Genomic DNA, 13,218 nt, shown 5'->3' on the forward strand with positions numbered 1-13,218 from the left:
AAAAAAAAAAAAATGGAGCACTTGAAATGTGACTAGTCTGAATTATATATATATATATAATCACCACTGGAAAATTAGAAATGATAGTAAGAGGTAAGAGTCTTTGCTACCATTTAAGGAAATAGACCTAGTTTTGGGGGGTGCAGAAAAAAGGTTCTAATTCCAGACTCTTGTGTGTTGATTTCAGAACACTCACTGTACTAGGTAGTAATACAGTGGTTTTAGGTAGGCTGTATTTTGTTATCATGTAAAGATTTTTTTTAATCTGTGTTCTCATGTGTTTTGGAGATAATTTATACTGAAAGCAAAAGCATAAAATCTTACGCTTGAGTTGATCTTTGAAGAAAGAATGTAAAATAAACAATCAACAAAAACCAAAGCTGGCTGTCATCAACTCAGTTGCCTTACAGCAACCCCCTAGGACAGACTAGATCTGCCTCCATGGGTGTCCGAGACCGTAACTGTGTGTTTGTTTTAACTAATTTCATTGGGGGGTCCTACAATTCTTTTTTTTTTATCATTTTATTGGGGGCTCGTACAATTCTTATCACAATCCATACATACATCCATTGTGCCAAGCACCTTTGTACATTTGTTGCCATCATCTTTCTCAAAACATTTGCTTTCCACTTGAGCCCTTAATATCAGCTCCTCACTTTTCCCCCTCCCTCCCCGCTCCCTCCTCCCTCATGAACCCTTGATAATTTATAAATTATTATTATGATGTAACTTTTTACGGAATTAGAAGCCTTACCTTTCTCTCGTGGAGCAGCTGGTGGGTTCAGACTGCTTTAACCCATTGTGCTGCCGAGACTCCTAGTAATATAATGTAATAGTGTCTGCAAATTGACCAGCCCCACGGTCAGTGGTGTGCATTGTAAAAACAAGCCAGACCAAATTCCTTACCATCAAGTCAACTTTGACTCATAATGACCCGTAAGGCAGAGTAGAACTACCATTTAGGGTTTCCGAGGCTGTACGTCTTCCTGGAAGTAGACTACTACATCTTTCATCTGTGAGCTGGCTGCTGGATTTGATCCACTCACCTTTGTTTTACCTGCCCCATAATTTATCCCACTTCTAAAACTTTCCAGCCTATGGAAATTTCATTTAATAGCATGCCATGTAACTACGTGCCTGGCAAAAATGAGGGACAGCCCCATAGAAAGTTATACTTATTAGCTGTAGCTCACGATCACTGATATTATGAAAATCTTACAATATAATACTATTGAGAAAATATTATTTTATAATGTAGATATCATAAAAGTTTCTGCTTCTTAAAAAGTTGACCAAATAGGTAAACAACAAGTCTGAGATCCTTTGTTTGACTGTGAACAGTTAAAAAGAGTTTGCTAAGGATCCTGACTTTGCCATCACTGAGCCAGGGTCTTGGCTGGCTGGAGATCATGGTTAGAAAGTTTTGTTTCAGTCCCACCATCGTCCTACCTCAAGGCCATAGATACTCATGGTGTAACTATGGCTCCTAAGTGTTCTGGCCCAAAGGAAAAAGGCCAAACTGTTTCCTGTGGTTCCCCATGTTTAATCAGAATATGGACATGCATCTGTTCCCAGTAGTGTATCTTCAAAAACTTTCGCTGTCCTTCATGATTTGTAATGAACTGGGGATACTTGTAGAAGTTAAGCTTGCAAAATGTACAATGTGTTTCAATGATTTCTTCAAAATATATTCACTAGGTAGCCCATATCCGAGCAGAAAGAGATATTTTGGTAGAAGCAGATGGTGCCTGGGTGGTGAAGATGTTTTACAGTTTTCAGGATAAGAGGAACCTGTATCTCATCATGGAATTTCTCCCCGGAGGTAAAGTAAACTTAATGATCATGACAGACGGACGTAAGCACAACCTTTCCTTGGACTTTAGAAACTGTTGGAAGAGTGCTGGGTGGGTTGGAAAATGAAGAACACGTTGCATGCATACAAAGAACGCTTTTACAAGGCATTTCCGATAGCATGCTGCTTACTGTCTGCACTAGGTGACATGATGACATTGCTAATGAAGAAAGATACCCTGACAGAAGAGGAAACACAGTTCTACATTTCAGAAACTGTTCTGGCAATAGATGCGATCCACCAGTTGGGTTTCATCCATCGCGATATTAAACCAGACAACCTTTTATTGGATGCCAAGGTATGTGAATAAAGTGTTGAGTCAATAACTTGCTGATCTCTTATAAAAAGCTTGTCTTCTAGTTGAGCAACTGAAAACTATGTTCTTTCTCACAACTCACTGTCGTTTGAGTTGATGGGAACTCACAGCGACCCACGGGATAGGAAAGAAGTGGCCCTGTGGGTTTCCGAGACTCTAAGTCTTTAATCAGAGCAGAAAGTCCAATTTTTCTCTTGTGGAGCAGCTGGTGGTTTCAAACAGCTGAGCTTGTGGATTACAGTTCAATGCATAACCACTACACCACCAGGGTGTCTAGGTTACTGCCAGGCGACATAGTTTCATAGACTAAAGCTGTAGGAGAGGACCCGGGAATCAAATGACATCTATGAAATATGGCTGACACGGATCTTCTGCTGTCTACTCTTTAAAGTAACAGTTTCACCTCTGACTTTTAAGAAATTTTATTTTTATTATTATTATTATTTTTAATCATTGGGGGCTCATACAACTCTTACCACAATCCATCCATCCATCCATTGTGTCAAGCACATGTGTACATTTGTTGCTATCATCATTCTCAAAACATTTGCTTTCTGCTTGAGCCCTTGGTATCAGTTCCTCATTTTTACCCTCTCCCTCCCCCCCTCCCTTCATGAACCCTTGATAATTTATAAATTATTATTATTTTGTCATATCTTGCACTGTCCGATGTCTCCCTTCATCCACTTTTCTGTTGTCTGTCCCCAGGGAAGAGGCTATATGTAGATCCTTGCAATCGGTTCCCCCTTTCTACCCCACCTTCCCTCCACCCTCCCAATATCGCCACTCTCAGACTGGTCCTGGAGGGGTCATCTGCCCCGGATTCCCAAGACATTTTATAACAGTTGCACTCAACAGGAATGTTTATAGTAAGGCTTTTTGTTTCCAGGGTTTTGTCATCTCTTGATTTTAGTGGATTTATATTTTTCAGGGTCATGTAAAATTATCTGATTTTGGTTTATGCACGGGATTAAAGAAAGCTCACAGGACCGAATTCTACAGAAACCTCACGCACAACCCACCAAGTGACTTCTGTAAGTTGGGAGTTTTTCTGCTTGAAATAATGACGGTTGGTTTAATTGAGGCCTAAAGGTTCTCTGCCTTTTATTCCTCTTTTTTTTAAAGGGTGTTTGAAATTTGTATGTGTGAATTTGCTTTTCAGTGAGAGTTTTTCCTTCCTAATTCCACTTTGTTGAAATTAGCATTTCAGAATATGAACTCCAAAAGGAAGGCAGAGACATGGAAGAAGAACAGGAGGCAGCTGGTGAGTCAGTCATGAGAGGGGATTTGGGGCCTGAAATCACATCTGGGCTCTACTTGATCATTTCGTGTCTTCTTGATGATTAATACTTATTCCCTGGCAAAGAGAAGGCTTGTTCTGGGATCACATTGTTCTCTTAGATGCTCCTAAAGTGTTTTTATCTATGGAGTAGAAAGCTGGTTTTCATTTCATGATTTAACTTTAAGTTAGCATTTTGTGAGTAAACCTGTGAGCTGGCAAACTTTCCTAGTCATCAGCTCTCTAGATAAACACACTTAAAATAATGTGATTGTAGCTGATAATTTCCATACATTACATCTGTGCTCAAGCCCTCGGAAATGATAGACAATTATAGGAAGTTTTGTATGTCAACAACATCATAATAAATAAAAATGTTTAAAGCGAACTTTACCACAGATAGACTTCTTCGTGTGAAATCCTACTGCCTCTTTTTAACCTCAGACCATTTCTCCTCTGTTACTTAGCAGATGTAAGAATTGTTCCCTCCTTTCCACCTTCCCTCCATCCTGTTGATAGCGTGGTGAACAATCTCAAGATTGGGAATGTGCTGTGATACTTTGTTTTCCTATACAATGCCTGGCACATGTATACAGTCTATAAATATTTGTTGTATTCAACCAAGTCATGAAGTGCAGACTCATTTAACCTCCCCATGGGAAAGTAAATAGACTGAAAAATAATAGTCTGATGTCCTCTAAATAAAATAAAATGACCTTGGATTCTTGAGCTCATTCTTTATTAGCCAATAAAACTGCCAGCTTCCTGTGGTTGTAAAACATTTCAGTGTTGTTTTTTTTAAGTGTCTTAAACAGTTTTCAAAGTGTATTGAGCTGTGTTTTAAGGCGGAAAACTTTCCTTTAAAACGTGTCACTTTCGTATGAAATTTTACAATCTAGAAAAGAATTAGAATATTTCCTTTTAAACAAAAAACCCAGACTTAAAAATACACTCAAGGGAATGCTGTGTCCCAGAATATCCACAGATTAATAATCGTGTGCATGTGTTACTGTTCTTGTGGGTAGCAATCGTGCCCTCTATCAGGGAGAGGGTCAGGGAGGGGGCACTGGATGAGTGTTTTGGCACCTGTGCTCTGCGTCTGCTTCAGTGCCGATGATGCCCTTCCACAGGTCATTGTGATAGCAAAGTCTGCTGCCGTACATTTTTAGAGGGTCCCCAGAGTACTCCCCCAGTTGAGAATGCTACCGTACATGACTGTTGTTGGAAGATTTTACATGAATCAAGAATGAAAAGTGACAGTGTCCTGATTGGTAGACAAAGCCAGTTCGTTGCCTTGGAGTTCCTTCTGACAGGTGGCGATCGGTGTGTGTCAGAGTAGAACTGTGCTCCACAGGGTTTTCAGTGACTGGCGTTTCAGAAGGACACTGCCAGCTCTGTCTTCTGAGGCGCCTCTGGGTGGCCTTGAACCTCTAACCTTTAGGTAGCAGTTGAGCAAAAGTTGTATCAAAAGTTGTATCAAAGGTTCCTTGGAACTAAGTTAATGATGAAAAGACCTTATGTTTATATAATCCTTTAGAGTTACAAAACCCATTTTTTTTCTTGCTTGGTCCTCACACAACTCTGCTAGGATAGTGTCGCTCAGTTTTATGGGCGAAGAAGCTGAGATGCAAAGAGGTTGAGTACCTTGCTGAAGATTCCATAAGTTGTGAGGAAGCCATGTCTAGTGGGTTCGCACCTCCATTACTTTTTGAAGTCTATTTAAGTCTAAATAGATAGCTTAGGTAAGCTTCTTGGGGGTGGGGGGGTGGGGGTAGAAGAGCAGAAATCATGTCCTATAAAATTTACTGAACTTGATACTTATCACTGAGCCTCATACTTGATAAATATGCAACAACAAAAGAGGACTGAATGGGAAATGACTAGATATTTCCAATAGTGAGCCATGCAGCTCTTTAAAAACAAAGTTTAAAATCTTGGTTTGACAGGCTTCTCCTTTGCAGGCATATTCCACAGTTGGGACACCAGATTACATTGCTCCGGAAGTGTTCATGCAGACTGGTTACAACAAACTATGTGATTGGTGGTCTTTGGGAGTGATTATGTATGAAATGCTAATAGGTATGTTTTAGTATTAATTTGTGTACACAATATGTAAATATCCTAGAATGTCATTGACTGGACATCGTGTAGACATCATAGTAGGCTAAAATACCTGAGCTCTCTAAAGCCTGTTTCTGACATTTCCCAATGATAAATACTAATGTGCCCTCTGGGGGCCCTCTTTAAGGAAGAAAGAAACTGTTTAACCCAAGCTCCCCATGTCTCAACATTATATCTGCAGGTAAAAGGGGGAATGATACTTAAAATCCTTGTGTGATTGATCTTATTGGCAATTTTATTGTAATTGATCCGTGGTGACACCTTTTTTTATTAGATAAATCACATGAAAAGTAGGATTAACACCAGATGAGAAAAACTAATAAAGTTTTGTTTTCTCTGATATGCAGGATATCCACCTTTCTGTTCTGAAACACCTCAAGAAACATACAGAAAAGTGATGAATTGGAAAGAAACGCTGGTATTTCCACCAGAAGTACCTATATCCGAGAAAGCCAAGGACTTAATTCTAAGGTTAATGATTAAATCCCTAGAGGAGTTCTTGATATCCTAAAACTTAACCAGGTTCCTAAAGGACTAAATTGCCCATTTCACTTTTGGGAGGGGTCATCCCAAAAGAACTCAGTAAAGAAAAGGAATTTTAAAAAATATTAAACTCAAAATATATATATATATTAAACTCTTAAGGGAAGTGGCAAAGGGAAAAGGGAGTTGAAAGCAAGACGTGCTCTTGTATTACTCCAGCTATTGGTGTATGTTCATGGTAAAGGTCACCCCGTTAGAATGTAATAACACTGTCCTGGTAAAGAAAAGAGAGATTACAGTAGCAGAAATTCGTATCAAGACATCCTATATGGGGGGTTTTCTAAATAAAATATTCCATTCTATTCTTCAAGGAAGGATGAAGTGTGTAGTATGATCAAGAATATCTGGAAGGAATGTGAATGTGGATGGGTGGGGACAGCCATTGGCAGTATGTTACAAAGCACTCTTTAATTGGGCCTGGCCTCTGACCTAGCAGTTCCACTTCTAGGAGTTTTGCGTACAGCGATAAAGTATTTTTATTCTTAGTAGTGAAAAATGAGAAACAGTCTCAATTTAACAATAGTGGACTGACTAAATCATTACATATCCTTATGGAAATTTATAGATGAAGATGTGGAAAATGTCTACAGTATATTAGATTTTAACAGTTGTTCTAAAATACTATTCTCTCAACACAAATTTTTAAAAAGTTATTATAAAAGACTCCAAGGGAATTGCATCAAAATATGTATAGTGGTTATTTCTGATAATACAATTTCGGGTGATTTTGATTTTTTTCTCCCATATTCCCATATTCCCTGTTAAAGAAAAGAGAAATTAATAAATATTAACTTCAGTACATAACAACAACAAAAATTTATTTTGTAAGATGATTAATATTTCAAATAATCCAAAGAAAGTTACTTTAGATATACCTTGCTTATGATAATTTCTGTTTCCATGTTCTAGGTTTTGTATTGACTCTGAAAATAGAATTGGAAATAGTGGCGTAGAAGAAATAAAAGGTCATCCGTTTTTTGAAGGTGTAGACTGGGGCCACATCAGGTATGTTCCTAAGCTTTGTGCACAGGAGGTGTGCGTGAACACAGATGTCTAGACTTGTGATTAACTTATCTCTGATCCTACTAGACTGACTATAAAAAGTAACACCAATGTATAGCAAGTCAGTGTTTTCTAGATTTTAGAGGTGAGTGGGATTATAATAGGTACAGCTAAATTATCCTAATGCCCATGATAAGAGAAAACAAAACCACTTGTTTTGCACTTATTTAGAAGTTTTTATTCAGAATTACACTAGGATGGCTGTTAGCACAGAAAAGATGTTTGTACATTGCATACTAAGGAGCCTGGTTGTTCAGTGGTTCAGTATTTGGCCGCAGATAGAAAGACTGGCAGTTTAAACTCGCATAGCAGCTCCCCTGGAGAAAATCCTGGTGAACTGCTTCCACAAAGATTACAGCCTATAAAACTCTCTGAGTCAGTTCTGTTGTCATAGGGAGTTGCTAGGAGTAGAAAATTGACAGACAGCGCCTAACTACTGCCGTGTGCATCCTGGTGTCAGTCTCCACAGACCCTGCTGTGTCCTCATTACCTCGTAAACAAAGCAAAACCTGCGGCTGTCAAGCACTTCCAGCTCACGAGGGCCCCAAGGGTGCAGAATCGAATTTTACTCTGGGCGTTTTCCAGACTTTCTTAAAGCACACTGCCAGGCTTTCTTCCTCTGCTTGGGCTTGACCTGCCAGCCTTTCAGGTAGTAATCAAGCATTTAGCCATTCTAGCTCCTTGGGATTCCTTCTTACCATTTAGCCATTAAAGAAGTGAGCTGCAATGTTAGCTCGTTGTTACTATCACTGCTTTACAGGTGAGGGACTACGTCAGCGGAGTTAAAGATGAATAGAATTCTAGAGCTTTGTTTGAAAGCCAGACTTTCTAATCCCTCCTTGTCCTCCTCTTTAGCATATACAACTTTCCCCATATTCATTCATAATAAATACAGCCCTTTCTTTAAAGTCAGGTGTGGAGGAGTTATGTAATATAAGTAACTTTTAAAAATCTGCTTGCTGATACTTGAGCGCATTGACCTTGATTCATTGAATGGCCAAACTACCTGCAATAGCCCAGGCCTGTTCTCCACACAGCAGTCAGTTGACAACCATAAGTTTGATTGTGCCATATTCCTTCTCCTTGTGTCTGCAATTAGAATAAAGTTAAAAAATCTCTAATTGCTTGGTGTGGCTCTTGCGTCATTGGACAAGTATTGTCTTGTCTGGCCTTTCCTACCCATTTGTCACTTGTTCTGATGGAAGTGCCCTTTTCCTCCCTGCCCTGCCTAGCCAGCTCCTTTCATCCTCCAAGGCAATTCACGCGCTGTGTCCTCAGTACCACATTGCTGGGGGCCCTGCCAAGCGCCGGGCACTCTACCTATTAAAGTAATCATTAATAATTTTTGTGCATATACTAGGTTTCTGGCACTGTTGTAAGCACTTATTATGCATTTTAAATTTTATCCTCACCATAAACTGATTAAGTGGGTACTATAATGAAAAAAAGAACAACAACCTGTGAAAGCTGGAGCCTGTGTAAGGTGGAAACCTATCAAAGAAGGAAAGTGCAAATATTTTCCATGAAGACAAGTGATAGAATAGTGGTAAGACTGCGCCCTGCCAAAGCTGGAAGACTTTCGAGCTATGAAAACACAGGGCAGTCCTGTTGAGTTCCAGCTCTCACAAGCTTCACTGTGTTCCTGTTCCTCTTTTACAGATGAGGAAAATATGGCATTGAGATGGTGTTTGCTTAAAGTGCCAGAACTAGTAAATGACCTGATTTTGCTCTCTGTTCATCAGCTCATTAAATAAAACCATGGCCCCCTCACCCCCTTTGTTGTTGGAAGGATACCTGAAGACTATGCATCTAATCTCTTGATATTATATAAATAGAGACCCAGAATAGGAACTTGCCTGCCTAAAGCCATACTTAAGTCTATTTGGAGACAGGTAAGATTACCAGGTTTTTCACAATATAAGGTTCCAAGGAAACAAAGCTTACACCACGATCATGTGCATAGGAAACTAGCAGTGCCCATCACCAGGTTTGCTGAAGACGTGGCCGTTATTGGCTGGTAGCGCTCCGGGCTCAGGGTCTCTGGTTCTTTCCCCCAAATGAATGTAAGCTTATTTTTAGGGAAAATAACTTTATTTTTAGAAAGATATTACATAACTTCATAAAATCTGCACCAATTAATCCAGTAAATATTTTTGAACAAATAAGCTGATAGCTTATGCCCACAAGCAATAAAAACCTAAGAAGTTTTGTTGTTCAGATTTTATCCTTTCACCCTTTGCACCCCTTCCTCCCCAAATTACTTTTGATTTATGGGACCTCTATTAGAAGACCTCAATTCCTGGACCACTGAGGTAAGTTGCAGTCTACACAACCATCATTATCAAATCTTTTAAGACAGAATATCCTGTTTTACCGTTTCCTTTCCTTAGCTCTTGATTTTCCATTTAAAAATACTGTGAGAAAATCATGAAACAAACAAATAAAAATTCTAACTACATGAAAATGCCTTAACAAAAAATGTATACTCATAATAATTTTGAAATCTACTTAACTTTCAATAATAAAATACCCATAGAACAGCTTGCAGAATTTACAAGCAGAATTATTTATGTGAAAATTAAGAGTGCACCAAAGTTTACCATGTCTGCTCAATTCCTTTCATAGGGAAAGGCCAGCAGCTATTCCCATAGAAATCAAGAGCATTGATGATACTTCAAATTTTGATGACTTTCCTGAATCAGATATTTTACAACCAGGTAAGACAGTGTGCAACATGACTAATGCTGGTCAAAGGCCATGAAGGTAGTGCAGTTTTCACTAATGAATTCTCTTGCTCTTGGTTGATTTTTTTCTGTCTTTCAAGTGCCAAACACCACAGAACCGGACTACAAATCCAAAGACTGGGTTTTTCTTAATTATACCTATAAGAGGTTTGAAGGGTTGACTCAGCGTGGCTCTATCCCCACCTACATGAAAGCTGGGAAGTTATGAATGAGGATCACATTCGCCCACACCCAAGAGAACTCAGGTAGCTGCATCACCAGGCTTGCTTGGCGTAGATGACAATACACTGAATATTCCCGAAGACGGTGGTGCTTATCGAGTACAAGAGGAGATTCTACAGGATTAGGATTTCTAAGACTACTACAGGAATTGGTTGGCAGTGCCAGCTGGCTTTTTTTTTTTTTTAATATTATTTTTGTTAACTTTATTATACGAAGGTACTGGAATAAAAGGAACGCACATCCCTTTGTAACTGCACTGCCTACATGCGTATTAAGGTCCATTCTGCCTGTGTGTCCTGTGGCTTTGTACTGTAACATTATTAATCAATTCAGGAGAAACACATATCATGTAAAGCACCATAGACTCACCTGTAGGTACCGCTGCAGTGTTGCTGTTCTACTGCAAACCTTATGGGTCTCGATAATCAGTAAAAGCCATCCTTCCATAGTTGGTGTTAGAAGAATTGCCCTGTTGATTTGGACTTCTATAGAACATATATGAATTCCACTTCTGTAATGGCTTTAAGAAATCTTAAAAAAGGAAATTACACTGGTTATGTAAAACATAAAATATGTGGTCATGCTATTACACACGCTCGACAGTAAGGAGCAGCAGGTTTCTAACAAGCAGAGGAAGTTTAACATCTTCACTCAACCAACCCACTAATAGATTTACTTTGCATTCAGAAACACTGATGACCTTTGTATACGTAGTCTCTATACTCATAGGGAGATGTACTGTTTTCTCTAAAATGTAAAGTTGCTTTTCTTGTGACAAGAGGATCTCTTCTTTAATAAGAGGACATGACGTTATTTTAGTTTGATTTTGGTGAGTTGGATTTAAGAAATGACCATGAAGGCTGCTTGTAGAATTAGTGTATTTTTATTAAACTATTTTTTTATATGTCAAACTTCTGATCACAGAAATGAACTTGTAAAGAACAAAGAGCTATTTACTTTGGTTTTCTAGAAAGTTGTTACATATCATGGCTTTTGTTTCTTTGGATGAAAACTCTCCTTTGACCGTCCTTGTCTTACTATGCCATTGTTTCTTACACTCCGATGCACCAAAGATCTTGAGCAGAGTGGATGTTCGCACTGAGTGGGCCTCTGCTTGCCTGGGGGAATGCTGTGTTCACCGTGGCATCTTTGACCGAGGTCCGCTTACTCCAGGGCAATATTGTTCATGCTTAGCTTCATCACTGTGGTCTATGTCGGTGGACTTAAGGAAGCAAATGCAGTCCCGAGGGGTTGTGATAAAGGGGTAGGGGAGAGAATGCCAGCATTACATTTTTGGGATATATCCCTGAGAACTGGATAATCTTTTCCAAGTCAACACTTTAATTCTAAAATGATTCTCTGGAGGTTTTGGTTTCAAAACTTCTAATTGAATTAATAACTTTATCAAAGAATGGCCTAATATTTGTCTTAACTGTTGATTGAGACAATTCATTTTAAATATAGCATTTATAACCATTGCAAATGACCAGACTAGGAAGCGATGATTGATTCATAGGAATGTTCTTCTTCATTGGGAAGAATAGTACAGGAGCATTATGCAAAACTACAAAAGCTTTCCCAAACGCTGCTGCTAGGTAGCTCCACGAAGTTCCAATAAGGCCATTGAGGGTTTTCCCCTCATTCCTTTTTCTTTATCTTCTTAGGTGTTTGGGTTTTTCCTTTTGTTTTTGAGTACTTATGTGTTTGCTAAATATTTCATCTCTACATTTCTCCATTAGGTCACGTGGCTGAGTATTTAGGGGAGAGCTGTTAAAATGCTTAGATAATTTCAATTAGACTAACTCTGAGTTTTCTAGTTACCACTGCCTTTAATTTAAAAAGTACCTACAACATCTGCCAGGTTTTACCAGTTTCTCCGTACTCACCCCTTTTTAAAAAAAGACAAGTGTTGTTAATGTGATAGTGCACGGTAAGGGGTGAGGACAAGCTGATAGAAGAGCTGGGTTACCTAAGCGCCCTTTTTATTTGTATGGAAGTTGAGCGTCTTTCTGTTACCAGGAAGGACTTGGGAACACGTGGGCTATCCTGGCAGTGGAAGAATCGTTCTGGGAAGTTGGCTTTGCTTAGAGTCTCGTTTTCCCCTGGAGTTAACAGGGTGATTCACAATCTTTTGGGGTTCTCTCCTCAGAAACATTTGTTAAGTGCCTACCTAAAAGCAATTAAAGACTGTGTCTGCCCTTTGGAAGTTAAGAATTTGATTAATGATGCAAACTAACTAGATAATTTGCAAAGTACCCTTGAGATTGAATTTTCTTGATTATACATTTCCCATATTTCAGGTGAACCATTTAATTTAAATAACACAGCCCTATCTAATCTATTGGGTAAAATGACATTTTCGTTAAATTGGACTCTATTTTGAATTAAGAGTTTTATTATAAACTGTTTTTGGTTTTTCTAAGTACATAGGAAGCTTGTATAACTCAGATTTATTGATTTCCTGGTTTAATGTACACTGACTTTTTTATTAAAAATATTTGTATTAAAGCGTTATGTTACCTTTCTTTACATTTCTTAGCGTTTTAAATCTCCTTTAAACTTACTGAAACAGTGCTGCCTGAAGAAAAAAAAAAGGAATCACATAGATCAGCCTCTTCTGAATGAGATATATGGCTGAGTTAGCTAGTGAAACTAACTAGTTCACTTAAGCTAGTTAGTTGAATGAAAATAACCAATGTGGAATATTAAAAACTTGATAAGGCTTAATAGTGTTTCATTAGTTTATATAATGGCATAGTATTTCTATTTTAAAAATTACACCTGCATACCCTGTGCAAATCTGTATACTTAAAAGTATTTTTAAGTGCATTTATTTTGGTAGATTAATGTAGAAAACCTTTAGACAATCAATCAGTCATCAGTCTCTACTGGTCGAAGAAACAACTTCACAGATAAATGAACTGAGATGGTGACCAGCAGAGACCCTAGCGACGAAGCAGAGTCTCTCTGAATTGTTAGGATTCAGAACAGTCAAATGGCTGTCTTGCTGCAACCACGATCATTTTCCCTGGTCTTTATTTCTGTTTCGCTTTCTCTTTAGAAGTGCACTTATTTCTGA

At 38.6% G+C, this 13,218-nt stretch overlaps 1 protein-coding gene across 2 annotated transcripts in view; it reads left to right on the top strand.

Annotated features, from left to right (window-relative positions):
• Nucleotides 1-12,651, top strand: part of STK38L (serine/threonine kinase 38 like) — a 111,016-nt gene extending 98,365 nt beyond the window's left edge. The window contains exons 6-14 of one of the 2 annotated variants that reach the window (XM_045288438.1): nt 1,699-1,822; nt 1,996-2,150; nt 3,100-3,202; nt 3,371-3,432; nt 5,394-5,526; nt 5,916-6,039; nt 7,021-7,116; nt 9,799-9,890; nt 9,998-12,651. In XM_045288438.1, coding sequence (XP_045144373.1) covers nt 1,699-1,822; nt 1,996-2,150; nt 3,100-3,202; nt 3,371-3,432; nt 5,394-5,526; nt 5,916-6,039; nt 7,021-7,116; nt 9,799-9,890; nt 9,998-10,125 — 1,017 coding nt within the window. In that variant the 3' untranslated portion in view covers nt 10,126-12,651. The remainder of the gene's footprint in view (nt 1-1,698; nt 1,823-1,995; nt 2,151-3,099; nt 3,203-3,370; nt 3,433-5,393; nt 5,527-5,915; nt 6,040-7,020; nt 7,117-9,798; nt 9,891-9,997) is intronic. The other variant, XM_004699993.2, reaches the window with a different exon arrangement.
• Nucleotides 12,652-13,218: the final 567 nt, after the last annotated feature.

This window comes from Echinops telfairi, unplaced genomic scaffold (assembly GCF_000313985.2).
Source record: "Echinops telfairi isolate 266 unplaced genomic scaffold, ASM31398v2 ScPeMD7_21;HRSCAF=78, whole genome shotgun sequence".
Taxonomy (NCBI): domain Eukaryota; kingdom Metazoa; phylum Chordata; class Mammalia; order Afrosoricida; family Tenrecidae; genus Echinops; species Echinops telfairi.